This window comes from Toxotes jaculatrix, chromosome 6 (assembly GCF_017976425.1).
Source record: "Toxotes jaculatrix isolate fToxJac2 chromosome 6, fToxJac2.pri, whole genome shotgun sequence".
Lineage (NCBI taxonomy): Eukaryota > Metazoa > Chordata > Actinopteri > Toxotidae > Toxotes > Toxotes jaculatrix.
Genome location: NC_054399.1, coordinates 2,287,631 through 2,311,451, shown reverse-complemented (window position 1 = coordinate 2,311,451; position 23,821 = coordinate 2,287,631). Strand labels below are relative to the sequence as shown.

Sequence of the window (23,821 nt, the reverse complement as noted above, 5' to 3'; positions counted from 1 at the left end):
ACAGTAAAACTATCATTAGTTGAGTTGTCCTTCCACGACTTCAATAGGTCTACTGTTACGACGCTTCGTGAACGCACCTTGGCTACAGTTGCTATAGATACAAAGCAAAACCCCGGGAAGTTAATGTTTCCAAGCCGACAACAGTAGTGGGTCATGCAGATGCTGTTAGGTTACAAAAATGGTGAGTAACATATGTCCAGTTCAGTTGTTATAGTTGGATACGCTGTACGATACCAGTACAAACTTTGGGACGCTTGAACGGACCTAACGGACATTTGTTTGCTAACGTTAGCATAGCAACCGCAGGATAACAGCAGTTACGCTATTACGCTAACTAGTTAGCTTGCTAACAACTTTAGGATATACGATAGCTAGGCGTTTTATCAATGTCAGCGTTTTAGAGTAAGCTAACGAAGTATCGTGTTATTTGTATGAAGCTCTACAACAGCAACAAATGGTGGTAAATAACAACAAACGACCTGATGTTAACCGGTACACACACACAGTAAACGCACGTTTACGTGTAGCTAGCTCCGACTAACGGTAATTTAGTGCTACTATGTTAGTTACCACCACAAAACATATGATAACGAGTTTTTAATTCAGTTAGAATGTCCATGTTTTGTGTATTAGGTTAATCGTAGTTGGGTGAACATTTTGGTTTTCACTGTAAAGGGGACCAAACTGTCTCAGCGCGCTAGCTTACTGGTCAGCAGTTAGAGTTACTCTAACATTAGTTCAGTAAAGAACAGCTGACTGCTGTAGTGAAAGAGGCGGTACAGTGACAGTAAGCACCTGTTCGTGCACTCCAGCAAGACACTGGATTTGGGGAGCTGGTCTCAGTTTTTATGAACTTTGACTGTACTGTGGTAGTGGGTAAGCTAAACAGGATAAAACGTGTAAAAATGTCTCCAGTGTGTTGTGAATCTGTGTTCGGGGGTCAAGATAAAGTCTTCACGTGATTTGCATAAAGACAGGGCTGTGGGAGGAAACTAGAGCTCCCATGGTGACTGTGCACAGAAGGTGCTGGAGGCCAAACACAGGCTTCTGTTTCTGTGAGGTGATAGTGCTAACAAATGAGATGCCACCTCAGTAAACTTTACCATGTTTAAGCTAAACTGACAAATTGATTTGAAGCAATCATTTGTATTTATTAGTGTCCATTGTCTTTTGGATTCTTGATTGTTTTTGGTAGAAAAGATAAATAATATCAAATTTGTACCATACTAATCAGTGTTTTCCCGGTTCTCATTAGAGGGTTATGGTGAAACTTTCTGGGTGTGTTTCTGTGACTGAGGCCTCTACAAATAAACTTCACATAAACATCTTAATTCTTGGTCTTTACAGAATCAGAGCCTCATCTTTTCAGTTGACATTATGATATCAGTATGAGTTCCTTTGTGCCTCCACATTACTCTGATTAGATCTGGTCTTTGTCTTTATCAGGAGGATCGCTACGCCTTTCTTGCTGAGTGGTATGACCCAACTGCAGCTCTCCTGCGGCGCTACCAACTGTTCTACTACCCCAAAGATGGCTCTGTGGAAATGGTAGACATTTACTAATGCAGTCAGTAATAAATCGACTGGTAGTGGAAGATGTAAATGTATTTTTATGTCAGATAGTTGTGCTTGATACTGTGAGAATGTGGATATAATTTAGATTTTAGAACATGCCATTTTTATTGCTGAGTTTTTACACACTTATTACATTTATAAGCACTCGAGTATTGTAATTTAAAAAAAATTTATGCCAATATCAGATTTATTTTAGAAAAACTTTCAACATGTTTGTTCTTATTTGCAGTTTGATGTAAAGAACCAGCGAATATTTTTGAGAAGGACCAAATATGACGACATCCATCAAGAGGACCTGTTTGTTGGGAATCGAGTGAATGTGTTCTCACGGCAGCTGAATCTGATTGAATATGGGGATCAGTACACAGCAAACAAACTTGGCAGCAAAAAAGAAAGGTATGATTGGTTGTGCGATAAGTCCGCATTATCCTTACCAGTTACATACCTCACAGGTTTGCAGCACTTTGTAATGAAACCATTCATGTGTGGCTCATAATCTTTATTTGAACATTATTTTTCACAGACAGTATTCTATGCCACTCAGTACTCAGTCCTCATTATGGTAAACATTGTGACGGAAACTGATTGTATTTCTTGATTTGTAGTAACATGTTTTGTTAAACTGCTGTTTATCTACATTTATCTACATTTGTTATCTACATTTACTGTCATATTTTGATGGAATGCCCTTTAGATAGAGTATTGTTAGTGATGCATGCTTATGAAGCAGCATATAAAATAGATTTCTGTTGTGATCAGCTGCAAAGCAAACAATATGATTTCAGTTGTATGTGTTTGACTAATTTTGTAAAAATTATTTTTTGCCTGGGTATCCTTCAAAAATTTTCAAAACTGGTGCCAATGCAATACTTCACTTTTGACGACAATACCAAAGCAACTTTTTTTTGTTTGTTCGTTTCATCACAACCTCAAACACTGCTTGGACAATATACAGTATTAAGTTATAAAACAATAAACCCAAGGCTACCAGACTAACCAAGCACTTGTCAGCTTTCGTCTTCCTTTGTGCTACAATTTGTCTTTGACTCATTACAAATTGAGTTACAGTACTGAACTCTACATGTAAAAACATAAATTCTGAGTCCATTTACATTACTGTAATGTAGAAGTGTTTCTGTCTTGGTGTCTGGTCTTGGTAAGTTGTCTTCTTTTGTCTGTAACATCAGATATGATCCATTCACATCCTCATGCATTTCTTCTCCTTTTCTCTTTCTTCTTTTCTCTGTTTCTCTAGAACTCTCGCTTTGATAAAGCCAGATGTATTTACCAAGATTGGAGATGTCCTTGAATTGATATACTCCTCCAACTTGATTGTGACCAAAGCCAAAATGACAAATCTTACATGGTAAGTCAAAGCCTCACTGGTGACTGTCTAATAATACTACAAGTCATACTCTGGTAATGTATGAGACAAACTCTTGTTAAAGAAGCAGACACAAGCTGTGTGGTGCCAGTTCCTTTGCATAAACAGATGGACGGCTCCGCTTTCCATTAGGAACATATGGCATTCCAAGGGGCAGACGAGGTTGGCTTTTAATCAACTGCTAACTGTTTTATCAGGTGCTCATTCATGGTGTAATCATATTATCAAACAAGGCTTACTTTTGATCTCTATATGTGTATTGCAGATAGTACTTAGAAACTAAGAGCTTTTGTTTACTATAAACAAAAGCTCTTAGTTTACATTGTGGTATTTTAAAAGATTTGAATTCAGGGCCATAGCCAGGGTTTTTGAAATAAGTCACAAGTCCTGCCAAGGCACACTCATCACACTCAAATGTTGACCAGAAATCAAAACCAAAGTTTCAAAAATCTTTCTTTTTCTTTTTCATTTATCCAGGTAACTGTTCAGTTGTAATTTTTTACCAACACAAAGATGTTTATAAAGCCCTCTCCTCACTGCTCGGAATAAAACTCTGTTGGAAAATCACCAGAATTATCCTACATGTGTACATTTTTATCTATAACATGTGAACTCCCCCCAGATTTCTAAAATCCAACAATTTACCCCATGACTCTAGAGGACATGACCTCAAAGTCCTCAGTGGTGGTGGAAAAATGTTATTGCAGCACTGTCACCTCAGAACTGTTGTGTTCTGAGGTGACAGAAATGTTAGTGGCCTTTGTAAATGTCATCGTCATTAGATTGGTGCACAGAGTTTGCATTGAATAAATAAGATCATTTGGTCACTTATTAACTCCATGGTTTATGGTTTTCTTACTTTACAGGAGCCAAGCAACAGACTTTTATGTGGAACATCAGTCGAAGCCTTTCTTCAAGTGAGTCCCTTTGTAAATGATTTTCCAGTTCTGAGCAGGTATGGACAGCAATGGAAGGTTTGCAGTAGCCAGCCACTGTCATTAACAGAACATGTGACAATGCTCCTGATGACATTGTAGTGACATCTGGACTCATTTAATGCAGCTGACCTACTGTGGGTAGCTATTCCATTTAAATGAATGCTCCATTTTGCAGTAACCTGGTGCAGTTTGTGTCCTCGGGGCCTGTGGTTGCCATGGAGCTGATGGGTGATGAGGCCGTGTCTATCTGGAGGAGGCTCCTGGGACCTGCAGACTCTGCTGTGGCTCGGAGGGAGGCACCGCAGAGTGTCCGTGCCCAGTTTGGAACAGATGGCATCAAAAATGTTGGACATGGCTCTGACTCACTTGCCGCAGCAGCAAGAGTAAGGATGTTAAGCCCTGTCCATATTCACACATGACCATGTAGCCCATGCTCCACAATGCCAGATATTGTTGCCTATATTGGAGAGTGTGTTTCTTTCTTTTACCAGGAGCTTGAATTTTTTTTCCCATCCACAATTGGCCATGGTCCCTCTAATACCGCTACCTATACAGACTGCACATGCTGCATCATCAAACCTCATGTCATATCAGAAGGTAAGGAGGACATATCTACTGACAGTATCTGCAGCTAAAGATTATGTTTATTACCCATAATACTACATGTCAACTTTATTTATTCATATGTCTACCACTTTTATGATAGACATATAAAACTCTGTTATTTAAAATGTGGTTTATCCAGTTGCAGTTGCAGAATTCCACTGACCTGTAAAAGCCCTTCCACCTATTGCTATTGTTGTCTTTCTGCCACACAAAAGCACGACATGGTCAAATTTGGCTGTGGGTTTTTCCAAATCCCCGCCCTGGTCCCTGTTCATGGAGCATGCCTCTAGAGCTCTGACCTGTGAAATGTGAAATTCTCTGGAACAGAGCTGCAGTGTGCACACAAAAACTGCTTCAGGACATATAAGACCAACCATTTTGATTAGGAGATGCTTGTCCTAGCTTGAAATGTTATGTGTTTAGAGCACTTAATGATGTCCAGTTTTTATCATTTTAATCGTTAATCCTCAGCGTGTCTGCATGATATTTAGAGTGTGCCAGGCCTTGACACTGTGCATGCTGCTCACTGGCGTGACTTTCTGCCACACCTAAATGGAACGGTGCCATAATTAATGTTATTACTACAGTTACACCTGTGCTTTTCCTGCAACGGCAGGTTAAAATGTCTCCTGTGAGAAAGGTGTACGAGAGAAGACCTGTTAAAGAAAACCTGCACAAGTATGGGCATGCTTTGTTCTGCTGCAGGACATAGTTGAGCAACGGTTGAACTCAAAATCAGATGTAAGATTAAATTTCTCCAAATCATAAGGTACACATTTATATGCATGTTTTAATTAATTAATACTAGAGGTTACTGATAATAATTCACATTTATTGCTAACAGTATGCAGTGATAGTCGTCTAATTAAGATTTATGTCACTTTATCGAGTATGTCAAAAGCTCTCTCTCTTATTTGTCTCTCTTACGTTGTCCTTACAAATTCCTGTTGTGATCTGCCAACTTAATTTTCATTGCACCATTTCAAATAGGCTGTGCTGTGGTTACTAAGACATGCTTATAACACCAACTTAACACACACTTACCGGATTGCCATAATGTCTCCTGATGTGCATATTGTTAAGAGATCATGGCTTATCTAAAAATGTTGTAAAAGTCCTTGAACCACCCAGCAAACAAAAAAACAAACAAACAAAAACAGTTTAGTTTAGAGAGGCAGTAAGTACTGTCATCACCAGAAGGACTCCCCATTATCTGTTGACTGGTCTGGCTTCTGTCTGCCAGACTCAGTTCATTTCTAATTGATTTCTGTCAGAATAGTCTTTCACAAAGTCTACAGGTGTAAAAGCAAAAAGCAAAAGCTAAGCTCATAAGTAATAATTTAATTATGATTCACATTGAAAGGTCATAAATTTCTTGGATTACAGTATTTTCAGTGTGACCACGCAGTGTTTACCTTCAGATGTGAACTGACACCTGTGATCTGATCTAAAAATAGTGACTTAGTCTGAGGGGTTTGGCAGGCTGAGCCCAAACTGGGGATCTAAGTCAGTTCAAAGACAAACAGAGTGAAAAAGCTTTGCTCTGATTTCCCCCTTAAGAGACTAATAGACGCTGCAGCTACGTGTACAGGGTGACAAAGGAAGTTGTGACTGAAAATGCAATCAGACATGACTGGAATAGAGAAGCTTCTGTTGCCAGGCACCCAGAATAGGATCTCCTAGCAACAGCACCAGCTGCTTTTGGGAGCCGCGTTGAGTGTGTGCCTATCCACGGCAGGCTGCTGGCTGGGGAGGGCACAGAGGACTCAGGAGGTGGTTACTTACCTAATACACACACGACCAGACTGTGACTGAACGAGCCAAAATAAGAGGAATTCATCAACAGTTTCAGCTTTTAGAATAAATGGAAAATCTAGAACACCTAGTGTCCTGCCTGACAAGCACACAGGCTACTTTTCATCAGGATGTCTGACGGAGGTTGTGAGACTGGAGCCCTCTTTAAATCATGTGTCTGCAGCAGTCTGACCTTCTCTGTCACCGTGGTACCTTTGACCCTGCGGCCGTACCAATTTTACATTAATGCACGGCCACAGTGACAAGAGGTACAACAAGTACCTGTAAAGTGTTGACTGTCTGGACAGAAATAAGGTCTCCTCTCCTCTAATAGACAGGACATCTGTAAGACAATCTCACTGTGCTTTGTCCAAAGGAGACACTATAATCTGAGGTCGCTGCAGCATTAGATAACATTTATGCCTGAACATTATCATTTTCTTTAATACAAAATAGCACATTCAATAATAATAACTTAAGCCATTTGATACTGCTGCGCCAGAGATTGTTTGTTTAGGATCATGCTGACAAGATTTTATTGTAGCACTAAACACCTTACTTCAGTCTGTGTAAACAGACAGAAAAGGCTCATAAAAGCTTATAGATACTAACAGCTTCGATGTGTCCACAGGCCTGACCGGGAAGATCCTGAACTCCATATCTGCAGCTGGATTTGAAATCTCAGCTCTTCAGATGGTAAAAGTTTAACGATTAATTCTCATGTCCTTGTGCTTTGGTCTTGTAGAGTCTGTCATACATTTGCTGAGCTCAATATCATTTCACTGTGGTCATGTAAATCACTTTTAAAGTGAATTAGTTTGCTCATATGCCCATATATCCCAGCTATACTCACGTAACCAGTATGTGCACCGTATTGATTTACTCTGATCCAGCCTGACCTCATAATTGAAGTCAGCGTCACTGCTGGAAACAGTGACCTCTCACAGTCCATTCATTTTGCCACATCAGATGTGATGTGCATTCTGGGCCGTAGGACAAAAATCAATCAGTCAGGGTTTTATCCCCGTGACCACATGCAGGGCATGTTGTGCATTAATGGGAACATAAGTGCTCTAATTTATGCCGTGCCTTTGTTCTGGGGATATGATCTCACATCCCAATCCTTAATACATTCGTTAGAAATGGAAAGTTTCTTTTATGGGAAGTAAAAAGCACATGCGCTAAATGAAGTATTTTCATTTGATTAAGAAAAGTTCCTTCATTGCGCCGCCTGTTGTTTTTTTTCACATTTCTTTTCCTTTTCACAGTTCAATGTGGACCGGGCAAATGCAGAAGAATTCTATGAAGTTTACAAAGGTGTTGTAGCAGAGTATCCTGTAAGTATAAACACTACCTTGTTGTGCCATCATACCAAGTACCCGCATCATAATTGTGAACATTGCCACTTTTGATAATAATAAAAATACAAACATTTCCTCATCTTTTGTCAGGATCTAGAATAGTCAACAAAAAAAGTCAAATTCATTAGCACAGTTTTGCCTTTGACTGTGTTTCCACTCACTCTCTGCAGAGTATGGTCACCGAGCTGTGTTCTGGACCTTGCATGGTCCTGGAGATCCATGGCACCGACACACCGCAGACATTCAGGGAATTCTGTGGACCTGCTGATCCAGTGAGTCAAACTGTCTCCTATTTACTCATTATATTCTATACCACAAGCCTGTCTGTCAAATAAAATGTCAAAAGATGAGTTAAATGTGGTGAAGATCAATATATATATTCTGCCAATGATTATCCATCCATCACCCCTGTGAACTGAGTTTTTCACATGCCCTTGTTGTCAAAGATCAGAGAACATGTTCACAATAAATGCCACTTTCATACATAACATACATTCAGTCACATCTACATGTAATAGCCTGTAACAGAGCTGCTGTTCATGAAGCAGCATAAAAGCAACAGCAGCTTTCTTTTTTTGTGCTGTTTGAAGGTTTTCAGAGATCAGTTTTTTAAATTGGTGAATATGAATGGAGCCCATGCAGCCGGCCTTGTGGCTCTCCTTCTCCTTCAGAGTTCAGTTTGCACTGTGTGGTCTGGGATACATCTGCTGAGGAGTCATTAAACCCGGCCAGACCCATAGGTGGATGAGGAGCTCCCTATTTTTAATTTGACATTTGATCTCAAGCTCTGATTTGTTCAAAACGGATGACATGAAAAGTAACATGAATCCTGGATCAGACAGCATAAACTCCAGAAAGGTTTTTTTTTAGCCCTTGTTTAATGGACGTTGTAAAGATTTTGTAGCTTGTGTGATTAGATAAAAGAGTTGACTCATGAAATAAATTTGCCTGTGTATTTGTGTGTTCGTGAGAGTGCGTGTGAACACGTGTGTGCATGTTCCTGAGTATTGTGGAACCAGTGCTGCAGGGCTGTGCTAGTGCGTGATGGGAAATCTAATGATAAGAGGCTTTTCCTCCAATCACTGTGTGGTTACCATAAAAACGAGAGACTACACACACCTGCACAATTCCTCTGCAAGTTCAGCCTTTGTCTGTGACTCAGCTTTTCCTCTGTTCCTGATTTTGGCTTTTTATTTTATTTACGTACATTGTTTGTTGTACATTTCTGTGCTTAACCGTCAGTCCTCCAGGCCACAGTCAAAATATTTCTGACATTGCAGCCACAGAGCAGGAAGAGGCTTTGTTAATTAGCTAATGATTTCCAGGTCACATGACACTACACCACTGCTCATTGATGCCAAAATAATTAAGCTTTTGCTACCGCCCTCTGTTATTTTATTAGTTAACCCTCCCCAGACCTGGCTCTGGTTTTGTTTCTTGCTGGTTAACTCTTAATGTAAAGCCCCTTGTGTGTATGTAGTTTTTTTCTAATCATTGCATCTTTCAAATGTCTCTGACTGCACACATTTGTTTGTAGAAAATTTTAAAAAATCAAAATGAAGCAGCCACAAATTATATCCAAGTCCCACTGGGGCAGTTTTTTTTAGATCATTGTTATTATTATTGCTGTAAATTACTATTTTTTATGTTTGAACATTAGTTCTCTCCTTCAGTTGCTGTAATTTGTTTTCAGCCTTCTCTCTCCACCCTCTGTCACCTCTTTGATTGCTTCAGACTTTACCGACTAACTGGGAGGTCAAGCAGTTTCATCACTCCACGACCTCAGACTCACCTCAGTATTATCTGACAAATAACCTAAACATTAGCACTCCTACTCTTCAGTGGAGCTCGGCCATTTGATACATGAGATAAGTGGAAAGTCACAGCAGCTGTGAGATCTCAGAGAAGAAGAAAAGTTGTGGACTAGATCAGCGTGTTAGACCTGAGCTGATGCGGTCATGTCATGTAACTTTGCTCTGGCAAGTACCAAAGTGCAGTGCGTGTCCTCTTCAGATGCAGTGAGTAAAGACATTCCAGATGTCATTATCAGGCCGACAGATTGGACCGGACTGTCACAGTAACCCCAGACTGTATGAAGAGGTCACAATGACTATTAATAGTTAAAGGTTAGTTGTTTGTGATAAGAATAGGCTATTGATTAATTCCAGTTGGCTGAGGACTAATCTATAAACAACACAGGTCTTGTGTGAATAAACACATGACTGTACAGCTGGATGGCTGGATTAATGGACCTCAGACACACTTCATCATGGCAGAGTTGATGGTAGACTATTTCAATTGTGTTGTTTATTCTACAGGACGAAGCAGAAACATCAAAATATATGAGACAAGATATATAAGGTCTTTACCTACGCTCCATTTATTTAAGGATCCTTATGCATTCACACCTCCACACCCTTAGCTGCCTTGCATTGTACTCAGTCATGAGATTGTGCTCTGTCTTGTGATGTGTCCTGATATCAGAGTGGACAGACACAGCGGTCCTCTGTTAGCCAGTCCTGACCCAGCCTATGCTCTCTACCCTCTTCCATAGTGTTTTATTTTCTCTGAGTCTGTGAGTATACACTTCTCCTTTAAATCAGCCAGTTAAGAAAACATCAGTGTCACCGGTTACTCATTAGGAGTGCACTGTGGTCACAGCATGCTGTGTTGCTTCACTTTGTTTTACAGTAGATGATGAGTGTATGAGATGATCAAATAGGCCTAAACTTCCTGTTATAGGAGGGTAAGATAAACACACTCTTGCTTTTCTCTTTATTTGGTTTGTCATTATGTAGAATAAAAATAAAAGAGACAGTGTGCTAACAGGTAGTAGCAGCAGTTGTAGTCATAGTAATAAAAGAATAAAACAGTATAAAAGCACAAAGAATAAGATCCCAACAAAGCTGCAGTATGTGTTTTATGATCAAATAAAAAGAAGATAAGAGCTATCAATAACAATTCTCTATGAAACATCAGTACAACAGGCACACTTTCAAGATAAACATGTTTTTTATAACAGGCTATTCTTTCAGTCTTATGACAGGCTATCACTCCAAATTCTAACAGGTTGAAAGTTGTACTTTTATAGATAAGAACTCTGTCCGAAGTGTAGATGGCAGTTTTATTCTGCTATTTAATTGTAAAAATTACTTGCAGAAATCCTTGTAATGTCTTTGTTTGTTTGTATAGAGAGAAAACTCATTTTGGGAGAGTTAGTTACACCCAAAAGCCTTCAAGTGTCCATACTGTGAAAGTTACAAGTAGTTTTTTAATGTCCCCAGCAGTTTTACTTGTCTGTGCGTATGTATGTGCGTATGTGCCTCGACCAGCAGCAGCAGCTCATTTGATAAAGTAGTGAGTGGAGTGAAATGTGGCTTTGCAGAGCGCGTGTTTGTCTGTAGAACAAACTACAGTTGCCGCCGTGCTCAGTGACAGACTCATGTATCGCGTCTCACTTCAGCAGGAGTGGACAATCAGCGGCGCGTGAAGGATCAGACGTGAGACTTTTTGATTTCTGGACTTTCATGTAACCACTGGGTCACTCTGCCCCGGCCATGACTGTCCACAACGGCCAGCAGTTGTTACGTGAGCATCAGTCTAGCGCACTATGGGACTCGGTAGAATCAAATTAAACTCTGACAGCAGGTCACTCATGGGTAACTAATGCAATTACAGAGAACAGTGCTTTGCAAAGAATTCTTTTATCCCTAGGTAGATCTCCCCCTAATTTCCTCCTTGTCATTTTGGTTTTAGTCACATGTGGCATGGATCCATTTTGCAGATAGTTATGCACAGGGTGCTGTGTGTCGTCTCCTGAGGCACAAACCGTATAATAACTCATTGTGAATGTACTAAAACCGATTTTTGTGGACTCCTGGTGTAGTGTTAATCAGTTCATATGTTTGGTGCTCCACATTGTTTGGCCTCTGCACCTCATGTCTCATCCCTGATAATGATACTGAATTGGAAAACAGTTGTGCTGTCGGCTCTGTGAGGTGTGAACTATATGTGTATATGAAAATACACTATTAAGTCTCCCAGATTTGGCCTCCAGTCGGCAGCAGCCATTACTGGAATTTATCTGAGGGTTTTTGCCTTTCTTAGTCAGTGAGGCTCAGTGGGTGAGGAGCCATTTTCACAGTGGTACATATTGGACAAACATCATTAACCTGAGCTCAGCCTTTGTGTGTACATGGAACTATAATAATCAAATGTTCCATAATAATTTTCCTAATTTCATATCCTAAGCAAATGTGTGACGACAAAATGCGTCACACTCAATTTACCCATAGTTCCTCAGTGATCTACGTTTCCCAGGATCCTTTAACCTTGCAACATTTTTTTTCTTTCATAGTCAGTTCCATGTTGTGAAGTACAGTCATTTACACCGGGAGAACTGTTCTCCACAAGCTTTTTGTTTTAAAAGACAATGAATTGGCTTTGAGGCGAATTCCAGGCAGATTTATGACTGTGAAACTTATTCCTGCCTTTTGTGTGCGCGCTCATAAACCACCGGAGGATAAAGAACTTGTCATAGGAAATGTTCCACTGCCGCAAACCACAGCCAGATTTTCACTTTACAAAACTAAGACAAAATGAACCATTGGTGATGTTAAGTGTATTTTTTATCTTCTGTGTTATTTAATCTCTGATAAACAGAAAGTGGACACTTGACTGTTACAGTGGTTAGTTTTCATCAGCTTTAAGTGTATTATTTCTTTGATGCCAGCCTTAGTGCTCATAAAAAGATCATCTGTCTGTGCGAGGCTTTTCCTTTTGAATGTGTGTGTGTAAAATATCACGGTCTGCTTTTCCCAATGTGTTAAACATTACACAAGATGTGTTTCATAAAGTTTGCATTCGTTTAGAGCTAATAGTCATCTGAGTGAATTAATTATTCACATACTGTCCGTCCCCTGATGGTGGAGCCTGTGGGAGGGTTGCATTTCCCGGAGGCACAGAGTAGCAGAGGACACGAGAGCCCGGCTTTGACCTTGGGAGTGTCTGATGTTGAATGGAAATAGACAGGTCCTCAAGATAAAGCTGCTGCCTGGAAAAGAAGTGCTCACCATTTGTGAGCAATAGAAAGGAGAACTCGAGTTGTAAACTGAAAGGCCTCCGTAGAATATTTTTGAGTGTGTAGCGATGACGACATCTTAAAAGGTGTGGAAATTGTGTTTGTTTTAGAATTGAACTGAACATTTTGGAATAATATGGAAATGTATGGAAGATGGTGGCACGTGTAATTGTAAGAGCTGCAACTCCAGAAAATCTTTAAATATACTAATGACACTGCTCTGGAATATGTAATTAAACATGGTTAAATGAATTAAAACATCATGAGCCAATCTAACTACAGCTGAAGGAGATGGATCAATACCTGTTGCAGTATGAGAGCGAGACACTGACACTGTGCGAGATGTAGGCAGGAGGCTTCAGTGTTTTGTCATTTCCTCTGCAGCATCACATGTTCAGTTGCTGAGTAATCACACTGTCGTGGTAACATGCAACAGTACAGGATGTTCTGTTTCAAAACTCCCGATTGTATAAACTGAAAATGTGTTTCACTGTCTCCAGTTCCATTTTGTTTAAAGTCAAATGCTAACAAGATGATTTGATTTTCTCAGTGTTTTATTAGTGAACGATTCACGAACCAGATGTTTTCATTCAACAGGAAATCGCACGGCATCTTCGTCCGACCACATTGCGTGCTCTTTATGGCAAAGACAAAGTGAAAAACGCAGTCCACTGTACAGACCTCCCCGAGGACGGTGTTCTGGAGGTGGGTGGCATCTCACTGACACACACACATTTTACTCTCCATGTACTGTGGAGTACACCCACATTATTTCATCTGTGTAGTGCCTCTGATCCTACAAATACGTTTCCTCATTGTCTCTGAGCCCATGCATAAATAACTACCTTGCGTTTAGCCAAAGAACAAAACCCCCTCGACTCTGTGAAGCCGAGTCTCATGACTCTGCTCTGTGGGCTGGAGCAACCTTAGATCACACTGGTTTTGAGGAGAACAAGAATGGCAGAGGAATTTGAAACAAAACCATTGTTTAGCAGCGAGTGGGTCTGACCCATCAGGCGTCATTGTTCAGGAAAACTCCTGATCTATGGCCTTGACAAATGCCTCCTTGTTAAACAGCCTGTGACTGACTGAGCTGCCATTTTCCCAAGGCTGGGACATAGTGGCCAAGAAAGGTCTCGAACAGAGCAGTAACTCTGAGCGTTTACTCCTCTGAGATCAGAGGGGGAGGACTGGCTCACACTTTGATCTTACGTTTTAATTCAGTAGGTGCTGTGATTAATTTCCAGTTCCTTTTCCAGGTGCAGTATTTCTTCAAGATTTTGGAGGGATGAATGTACTCATGAAAACTCACTCCACACTCAGAGACTTCACAGTTGTCTCATTTTTCTGTTTATTGTTTCAGCCTTATGCAGATTAAATAAAGTGACAAGAGCAGACTCCTGACAAGTGTTTTGATCTTCAACACTGAATTAAGTATTTTCACACCAACTAAACATCGTATTACACGGGATACTGCATTGCCTCTGATATTTTCTAACTCTTTGACCAGCGACTTTGGTTTTGGATTCATACATTACACTTTGAAAAAAATGTACAACTGCATAAATATAAAATTCTTCCACCATGAAAATGGCTAAAACATTCAATAGTAAGTTGCATCACGTCGTGTGATGTCTCCAGCAAAACAGATTTCAAAGCACTGAGTTGCCACTGTTTTCATGGAGGTGACAGTCTTCTAGGCTGGACCCACAAAGCTCTACACTATGAATTAAGAATGAACAGATGTAAGAGTATCAAACAGAAATGTCATCAAACTATATCCTACAGCTAAGGTGAACAACAAAGAAAAGGTGTACAAATGTTTCCTTCCAAAGTGAACTTCAACAACTTGGATAAAGAAACACACAAAAAAAACAGATTCCATGGAGCGCAGTCATTTACTCACACATGGGCCTTAAAGGTTCAGAGTACCATGCTAGTAATTCCGTTAATCAGAGAACATTAACGCACACTCCACACACACACATAAACTAACACACCTGCAAACAGACACTAGCGCATACACACACACACACCTTGGACCACTAAAGCTGACATAAGACAAAAGAGATTACAACAGGACTAGACTACAGCACTGGACACTCCAAAAATATATAGAAACCACATTAGGATGAAACACTTTGGGGACAGAAACACAGCTCGCTACACGTCAGTAGTGGAATTGCGGTTTTACAGTAATAGATGAACACATCCCATGGCTCAAGGAATATTTTCATTTACAGTAGAATAAATATTTGCTATTGCTACTCTTGTATTTTACATTCTAACCCTCGACAAACACACAGAAAAGCTAGTGTAAAGCACACAGATTAAGTGTAGGTCCTGTATATTATGAATGTTCAAAGACTAGTGGTGTTTATCTGAACTCTTTAATTCTCTCTACATTTTATTTGTATTTAAAATGAGAGTGCTCGTCATGGCTGAGGTCATGACTTGATTGTGAGCTTAACATCGAAACGTCCTTGGTAGCGGTCTTTCTCGCTGTAGTCAATGTTTTCTCCGAACACTCTGCACTCGATGCGGACCTCCTGATTCAGAGTGATGTTGGTAAACTGAATGGCCACCAGAGGCTGCAGGTACTGGGGCTGCAGCAGTTTGCCGTAGTATGGGTAGTACTGCAGGGGAAAGCCTCTGTCCAGTCCATGGTACTTGATGTCTCCAATCTTGCCCTCGTCCTCCTCTCTCTGTGCAGATGATGGTAGAATTTGATTTAAAAACCTTTTTACAGCATTAATACTATAGATAAATATTCTACGGAGTATATGTAGTAATACATCATGGCAGGATGCTGTCCTATCAAACGTACCTTGTTCTTGCAGTGGATGGGGATCAGGTTGGACACGTCTTTGCCCTTCAGAGCTTCTGGGAGTGACTGATTAAGAGGAGCCTAAAAAAAGAGAGAGAGCCGTTGATGAACAACGTCCTGAGCAGGTGATTACGTTAGGTTTGATAGCAGAACCAGGCTGCTGCTAAAGTGGTTTTAAATTTTGCAACTTAGTGTGATTTGAGTCTGTTCAGAGCAATATTGAAGTATGTTGCCACCTTGCAGCAAGTTTCCAAACGTTTAAAACAACATGCACTGGCAAATTCTAATTAATAATTAATTAGTTAATAATCCTCAAAAAAAAAAAAAAAGAATAGCCCACTGATTTAGCTCTGCACTCCCACAACAGTGTCAGACTCTCAGATTTGGGAGTGTTCCTGCATTATTCGAACGAGGCTAGACCCAGTGCTCAGGTAAACAGCCTGAACAGGTTTAAATACTAACAGCTCCTATAAAGTTGGCTGAATTGTGTGTTAGGGTAATGGTGTATTTTTTTTCGGTACAGTTTGTTGACATGTCTGAGGTATCCTTGGAGTCACAAAGTCGTGAAATCTCAATCTGAATAACAAGTCGGAGGCCGATGTGAATGTTATTATGCTAGCAGCGGCTAGTGTGGAGCTGTGCTACCAGCCTCAGACGGAGATGAGGCGTGGGCTACAGAGGCCTGTAAGGTCACTTCTCTCTAACTCGCAGATATTTTTTCTTTTTACTTTTCAAACTTGTAGTGTTCAGACCCAGCTGACACTGACTCGAGACAGTTTAGCTCCCTCTGCAGCCACAACAGGCTTTATAACTTTATTCACATAAACAGTAGTACTCCAACACCTGGACACACACCTGTACGTGTACAATCAGTGGACATCTATTCAATATCTACATGATATTCAGAATCAATGTGCTCTAAAATTACAATAAGCATCTTCCATCTCTTATACTTCATACTGAGGTTTTCATAGGGATCTAGTGAAGCAGCATTTCAAAGAAATTCATTCCTTAGGAAGTTAGACCCAAATCATTTTTGTTGCACATTGAAACTTTACTGTTTCACTTTGTTGTGCCTTTAAACATGTTCATTCATTTAATTCCAAACCGTACCCCCCTCTTTATCAGTGTGAACGCACCTATAATAACATAAGCTATATTGTTGGAACAGCACAATAAACTTACCCTTGGTTTGAAGTTGACAATCCTGTTGAGCTTGACAACAATGCAGGGCTTTCCCTCCTTAAAGCCAAAGGAGGGATCATTCACCCCAGAGCAGCTGCCAAGCCAAGACCTGAGGAAACGGCAGGCAGTCTTCTGTCCTCCAGAAGTATCCCCACGGTCCTTGTAAGGCTGAGGAGTGTCTGCACATGGTGAAAGAAAGGCACATTCTTACTTGTATTTACATGAAATTAATGTAGAATATTTGTAAGTATGACTTATCAAATTTATTAGTTATTCGCTCTAGATACATATGAGTAACAAATCTTTATTGACGATTGTTACATACCCATCAGGGATCAGCCAAGAGAGTATGACAATCCCTGATTGATGATTGGCTTATACTTGCCTCCACAGTTTTCATATTTGTTCTGATCAATCTGACGATCATCATCATAAAGTTGAAGGAATTCATGGACACTGTCGATGTACTTCTTAAACGAAGCCTCGTCAGACTTATTGAAAGAAATTTCAGATTTGTCTGAGCGTGGGGTGTGTGATAGACCTGAAAAAAAGAAAGTGGTTTTGATAAAATGTGTGGATTAAAAGAGAATTCAATGCAGCAGCTTGAGAAACAATATAAAGCTGTTTTGGTTTTTTGGGTTTTTTTGTTTGTTTTTTTTTTGTTAAATGAAAGAAGTGAATTTCCTGGCAGAGTCCACACTGTATAACGTGTGAGCTATTCTTTGTAGGGCCCAGAGAGAGCCCCCTGCTCTATTATCTTAGGACAACACACTATAGGGTCTTGGGGATTTCCTCAGATGGTCTCTGTCAGCTCTTTATAGCAGTAATTTTCCACAGACCTTGTGCACTAGGCCTCAGTGAGGCGTGGCATGAGGAGTGAGAGATGAGATGGGTAAGAGGAGTTAAAGGAAACATGACATTTATGAAGCTTTTTCCAGCTTCACTGTTCGATCCGTTTATTTGTTGCTGTAGTTATGAGTGAAATTGGTGTTGTGTGTGCAGCAGAGAGAGAGAACTAACATTTAGTCATTAGAATTTCAGTGGAGGCTTGTGAAAGTTCACCAGTCCTGTCTCCACCCATCCTCTCTCACGTGTGTGTCTCTCACAATGGAAACTTTTAGCCCCAGAGTGAGAGGCGGGCTTGTGCTCTAAAAAAAAAAAAAAAAAAAAAAAACGAACTACTCTCTGTTTCTTTTATTACGCCACAACTGGAAACTCACTTCAGCTCAAAGATCTCCACACTTGCTTTGTTGCTTTGCCGGGCTACTCTTTGACTGTCAAAAGTTGTGGACGGCTGGCTGACAAAACAGCAGGCGAACTAACCCGTGTGCATGCAGCCAGTCATTTACACTTGTGGCTAAAAATACCGCCAAAGCTCGAGCATGTGCTGTGCAAACAAGAAAAGGGTGGGCACTTTAAAAAAATGTGCACTGTTTCCAAGCTTGCAGGAAATTTCGAAACGCTCGTAACGTGATTGCAGCAGTGTTTAATTGTGTTCTCACATGATTACAGATTAGAATTTTTCTCCAGCAAAACAAGCTTAGAGGCCTCTTAGCTGTGATAAACCAAAATCTTTTTTCTCTTTTCAAAGAACAAACTACAAACTCTGGCTGCCACGCATGAATATGTAAACATGTAGACTGTGACGCGTAAGCTTAGCACACATGAATTGTTTTAGTCACACAGAGTGTAAGCTTCAACAGTTCCCCTGTAGCCTGGGGGGGGGAATATCGACTGGCTGAGAGGAGTGAAGGACAAAATGGCTGAACATATCTAAGGTCAGACAGAGACTTCTGATAGAGTAGCTGCTTACAGGCACAAATCAACAGTCTTTCTCAGCTACATGAACCACAAGCAGCCACACCATCACAGAGACTCAGCCAAGAACATTTCTGATCACTGTCCAATCCTACATCTGTTTGCTTTAACTTTCGAGCTGATGAAACATCCAGCAGTCCACCGCTTGAAAAGGCAAAAGATTTTTAAAAAAAGAAAAGAAAAAAGATTTAGGTTATATTTACCTGGGGGAGCGACTCTGTCCTGATAGGTGGGTTTGTAGTTACTTAGCGTAAGCAACAACGCCTGAATGGTCCCGATGAAAATCCCAGCCAAGCATCCATAGAATATCACATAGAACAGGAAGATTTTAACTGTTGGGGGAAAAGTAAATGCCATTAATGTAAAATGACTGGAACAGAAAAAGAGGTAGATAAACAGATTTATCAACATCGATTCTGATAATCAATGAATTCTTTATGAAGCAAAATGACAACATTTTCTGATTTTAGCTTCTCAAAAGTGAGATTTTAACTCGTAAACTGAGTATCTTTGGGTTTTGGACTAAAAGTTATGAACTTTTTTCATTACTAGAGTAGAGAAACAAGTTTTGCTTATATGAACAATGAGCACAAAAGAACAAAAAGTTATTTTTGTGAGATCTTTTGATTATACATAGAATAAGATCAGCCTCTTATTCGAAAAGAAGTGCAAATACCAGATGGTGTGAGATTTAATGAGTAAAGAGTTTATTTTCCCAGAAAGCAACTTAACTTGTTCTAAATCTTTGAGCAAATCAAGAGCAAAATTTGAACAAAACCTCCAGAAAAGCAAAACCTTGAGAATTGCATTTAATAGATCCCCCACAAACTGCCAGCACGCAGGGTGAGCCTTTTCTTTTATCATCATCGAAACCATTATAGAACAATGACAGGTTTTTTTCACCCAATTTAAAATTTACCCCAATTATGCAACAGCAGGAGGGCTGTGGTTCCAGTACAACAGGATGAGTCACTAGTCATTCCTGTCACAGCAGACCCTTCCCCCGCTGCGTCGCTACATCCAACAGGTTACGCACAAAAACACTTCCCTCACTTCAACGAACAAAGCAGCCTCACTTTTTCTGTCTCTGGCTTTGTTCATAGCATTGCTGTAGAGAGAAATGTGTGATCAGCATTTCTTATTCACCTACTTTCAGTCAATTTCAGTAAGGAAGAAATACTTAAAAGCACATGATGTGTACTCTCAGTGTGTTATATGCCAGTAATCAAGTTTTTATCACCTTTAGATTAGCCCAATTGTTCTTGTCCTCCGGCTATACAATACTGTATCTGTAGTACTACTCTGAGATGTAATACTGTGGTGCTATTTCAGATCATGTCAGTGATCAGAGTATCACCAGAAACAGCATACGACTCAGGCTCCAATGAAACCCAGGATGTACTGTGCACAGTCTGGCCCTGCTGCATCACTTAAATCAGCCCACAGTTAACTTCACTTTCCTCTTTCTGCAGTAGGTTTATCTAATTTTACATGTACCTCTTTGACTAATATGAATATTCAAAGTACAGTATTAACATATGTAGAACATACATTTTGAATTGATGCATCCAATTCTGCATATTTGTGTTTCTGTTAAAGTAATGTGAGTGTTCAGGGCACTGGGCCTGGAAATCTTTCAGTAAGAAACAGTCTTACTTTATTACTGATTACAGATTTCCATCACTCACATACAGTAACAGGCGTCTTCTAGCATCATACTGTGTCAAATTTCAGGTTCCTGAGCACCAACAGAGAGCGCTCTGCTAGTTCACTGTCACTGTTCCCATTCCTGATGTGTTTGCTGTTGTTGTGGCACCTCCTCCAAATGTCTTTCCGCTGCCTGTTACATTTCCAAATCAGCCACTGTGAAACCAGTTTGGCAGGTTGATCACAGCTTCAGCTCCACTGCCTTATCTCTTGCCACGGACTGTAGACTGTAGAGAGCAGATTAATTTGGCTGGGCCTGCCCTATCCATGCTCCTCTGAGACTGCCAGTTTTTGCACTTAGATCATGTGAACAGTGTTTCCAGCACATGGTATGAGGAGCTACATCATATTATTTGATGTTCAGATACTGAACAATGTGCACGAGGCAATTTGACTCATACCACAACTACAAAAGCTCCCGGCAGAAGCAGGGAAATGTTAACCTTCTCTGAAAACTTGAGTAAAACATCATAGGAAATGTTAAAGACAGATACCCTCGCCACAACACGTGCTACCACAGTAAATGTGTTATGAGCGACTTTCTAATAAGCATGTCTGCAGCCATGGCAGGATTTCTGTGCGATGCATGTTGAGAAGGAAACCCTGGACTGGTTTGTCTGGCAGTGACACAACGCTGACGAGTTGTGTAGAATTACAGGTGATTTGTTAAGAATAGGCCATGTGAGAAATAAAACTGTTGCGATCAGCACCTGTTGTGTAAATAATCAGTATTTCCAAAACGACTTCTTTTTTTTTTTTTCTCATGGATGTAGGTGAAAATAGGACTAACAAGCGTGTCAGACAACTGGAAGTTAAAGCAACTGTTTCCCTTTTTTCAGCCCCAGTGACTATCCACATTTCTTGGCTGGTTGAAATCAGAACAGGGCCTCTGTAGGCATCTAAGCAGCATGATTACATTTAAAGCCAATTTCTTGAGATTTGTAAGGACAGGAGATCCATTTTGTGTCGCCACACATGGGTGATATAGGTACACAGTACCGTTTTGTAGCCAGAAAGGCCAGATATCAACACAGCTGCCCACAAATGTAATTAACACAGAAACTGGTCAGCCAGTGGTGAAAGGCTGAGTTTGAATGGAGAGCACCTCCCCCACCAGACTGCTGCAGCGCCTTGTGAGGGGGACCATCACCACATTCTCACCACACTGACGGCTCCACACTTTTACTCAACAGGCTGGAGCCTTTCCAAAGCTTTACCAGCTCTGCTGATTACTTTACAACAGATTCAGTCGATTAAAGGGTCGAAATGAAAGCATGAAAACACTCACGGCGAAGAAATGAGCGCCCTGACTGACACCGGCCCTGCTCGTTTCCTTTATTTCCTGTACTGGAAACAACAGAAACAGCAACAGCTGACCTCAGACGTCGTCTAACCTAATCAATGAAAGCTTATAATAATACAATAATGCTGTTTTGACAAAACCGTGATGGTTTCGGCAACTCGAGGCCACAGATATACCTGTTGCTTTTCGAGCAACATCGCTCACTTTTAAATAGTGCGACATCACCGTCCCTCACGATTAAGACCCACAGTAAACCGGTAACAGATGCTCTCTAACAGTATAACTACAGGACTGGTAATATTACTACGGTATTAACCTGTACTTATTTATAATTTCACCTTGAATTAGCCCCAGTAAGTTCGATATGAAACCACCACACACCAGCTACGAGAGCGATACTACAGCAGCATTACCAGAATGTGTTGGGTGTTTTTTTTTTTTTTCTCTCGGTCAGAGAATTAGCCTTTCTCGGAAATAAACTGTTCTTTGGAGCTTTCAATAATCTTTAAGGAATGAGAGCTTTAAACTGCCAGAAACGTGCCGACAAACGTCTCCTTCCTCTGAGGAAAATAAATAAAGAAGTGGCTGGGAGAAGGAGAGGGGCGGCCTCTGAGACATGTGAGTCGTGATCGGCTCCTCAGCACCATGTTACCATCAGAGGTGTCTGGCCGAGCCCGGGTGTGTTTCACACAGGAGGAAAAAAAATGCCATTTTTAATTAATAAAACGGTTTAATGAGCTTAATGGGCCCTATATAATGGTGTGTAGTTATCCTATCCCAAATCACCGTATTAGGAGAGCATTCCCTCGTCTTAAAAGTACTGAAAACAGCGGTAAAACGATTAGAGCTGGATCCATTAATCTTTGCTTTGAGTGAAAGGGGGGTGGAAGAATAACAGGGCCTGTATACAGGAGCCTGAGATTAGCTGTTCATCTTATTACTGGAAAAAAAAATAAAATGTCCTCTGCTTCTCTTCTGCTCTCACTGGAAGGTTAAATTTAAAGAGGTGGTCCGGTGGGGCACTCCACGGTATAACCCCCAACTTTCACCGTTTGGCGTGGGGAGAAGTCCTGGCCCACCACAGTCCGTCCTTCAACATGACCTTTTCATAAAGGACGCTTATTAATGAATGGCCCGATGTGGGCTACGCCTCGGGTAACCATTTTCTATTACAGCGTATTAACCAGAAAACCAACTGTCTATTTTGAATCGTGTCAAAATCACGTGAGCTAACGTTTACCAGTCAATGCAAACGTATAAAGGAAGCAAACCATTAATTTACAATGCGTGGTAATTTTTTTTTTTAACCATATATAATTAGTCTTGATTTTGACTACACTCGACCTGTAGCGTGTCCAGTAGGCTAACACTGTGAGACAGGACGGTTTCGTGTTTCATGAAGGAGTTTATTCCGATTTAACAGCCCAACTTGTGCCCACAGCCTCCATTGAAAACTGAAGTCACGACACAGCATGTCAGAGCCAGTGAGCTCTAACAGGTGCTGCCTGTCTGTGCAGTCTGGAGAGCACAGACCAAAAATCCCCACCGAACACCGACACTTCCCTCTCCCTGTCAGACACGACCTCCGACATCTGCCTTTATTTCACATTTAACCGTCGCTAGCTTATGAGTTTAGGTCAAATTAAGGGAAACGAGTACTTACACCAACTGCCCCCTGTTCGTCCTAGAAACTCCCTCTTCTCTGAATTCCACAGAAATTTCCTCCATCCGCCGTCACTGTCTTTATTTCCAGACATGTTAACTCCCCGGTGTTTATTCCCCCGTTCTGCTGTCGGTGGATGTGATTTAACGGCTGTGCTCGAGGACTTTCAGCTCAGACTGTCGACCGTCCCTCACAGGAAGCGACAAGAGACAGTTTCGTGCGCGACTTCGCCAATTGTACCACACACAATTTATCTCTCCTGGAAACCGGCCCCGCCTGCAAACTCCCGTAATAAGTTACCCCCACCGAGGAGGAGGGGGCGACTCCAGCAAATCACAATCTTCCACTGCTTTTTGCGTAAGAGGCAAGAGAAGAAGAGGAGGAGAGCGGTGGAAGTGTGTGTGTGTGTGTGTGTGTGTGTGTGTGTGTGTGTGTGTGTGTGTGTCACAGGCTGATAGAGCCAAGCAGACTAATTAATGAACGTACAGAGACTGTAGGGTTCACACGAAATGTCCAACAGTTGACACGGTGGTTTTAAATGATGCCGGTGCCATAGCAACCAGCGTGTCCTCCACATACC

General features: G+C 40.9%; 2 protein-coding genes across 2 annotated transcripts; one reads left to right on the top strand and one right to left on the bottom strand.

The window, feature by feature from the left end:
• The first annotated feature begins 47 nt into the window (after positions 1 to 47).
• Positions 48 to 14,135, top strand: nme7 (NME/NM23 family member 7). Its single transcript, XM_041041162.1, has 12 exons — positions 48 to 181; positions 1,447 to 1,548; positions 1,805 to 1,971; positions 2,831 to 2,941; positions 3,826 to 3,876; positions 4,073 to 4,280; positions 4,389 to 4,494; positions 6,929 to 6,993; positions 7,566 to 7,634; positions 7,829 to 7,930; positions 13,336 to 13,443; positions 13,998 to 14,135. The coding sequence occupies exons 1-12, from the start codon at positions 179 to 181 to the stop codon at positions 14,028 to 14,030; spliced, it is 1,125 nt and encodes a 374-aa protein (XP_040897096.1). The 5' UTR covers positions 48 to 178; the 3' UTR covers positions 14,031 to 14,135.
• On the bottom strand, positions 14,076 to 23,496 carry atp1b1a (ATPase Na+/K+ transporting subunit beta 1a). Its single transcript, XM_041041164.1, has 6 exons — positions 23,242 to 23,496; positions 18,772 to 18,900; positions 17,136 to 17,291; positions 16,751 to 16,929; positions 15,566 to 15,646; positions 14,076 to 15,443 (listed from the first exon to the last, which is right to left on the bottom strand). The coding sequence occupies exons 1-6, from the start codon at positions 23,333 to 23,335 to the stop codon at positions 15,186 to 15,188; spliced, it is 897 nt and encodes a 298-aa protein (XP_040897098.1). The 5' UTR covers positions 23,336 to 23,496; the 3' UTR covers positions 14,076 to 15,185.
• Between the last annotated feature and the right edge of the window lie 325 nt (positions 23,497 to 23,821).

Coding starts and splice junctions, on each gene's coding strand:
- atp1b1a (XM_041041164.1), bottom strand. CDS start 23,335: ATGTCTGGAAATAAAGACAGTGACGGCGGATGGAGGAAATTTCTGTGG. Junction 18,901..23,241: donor ACGAACAGGGGGCAGTTGGT/GTAAGTACTCGT, acceptor TTCCCCCAACAG/TTAAAATCTTCCTGTTCTAT. Junction 15,647..16,750: donor TTGTCAACTTCAAACCAAGG/GTAAGTTTATTG, acceptor CTCTTTTTTTAG/GCTCCTCTTAATCAGTCACT.
- nme7 (XM_041041162.1), top strand. Junction 4,281..4,388: donor CACTTGCCGCAGCAGCAAGA/GTAAGGATGTTA, acceptor TTCTTTTACCAG/GAGCTTGAATTTTTTTTCCC. Junction 7,931..13,335: donor TCTGTGGACCTGCTGATCCA/GTGAGTCAAACT, acceptor TTCATTCAACAG/GAAATCGCACGGCATCTTCG.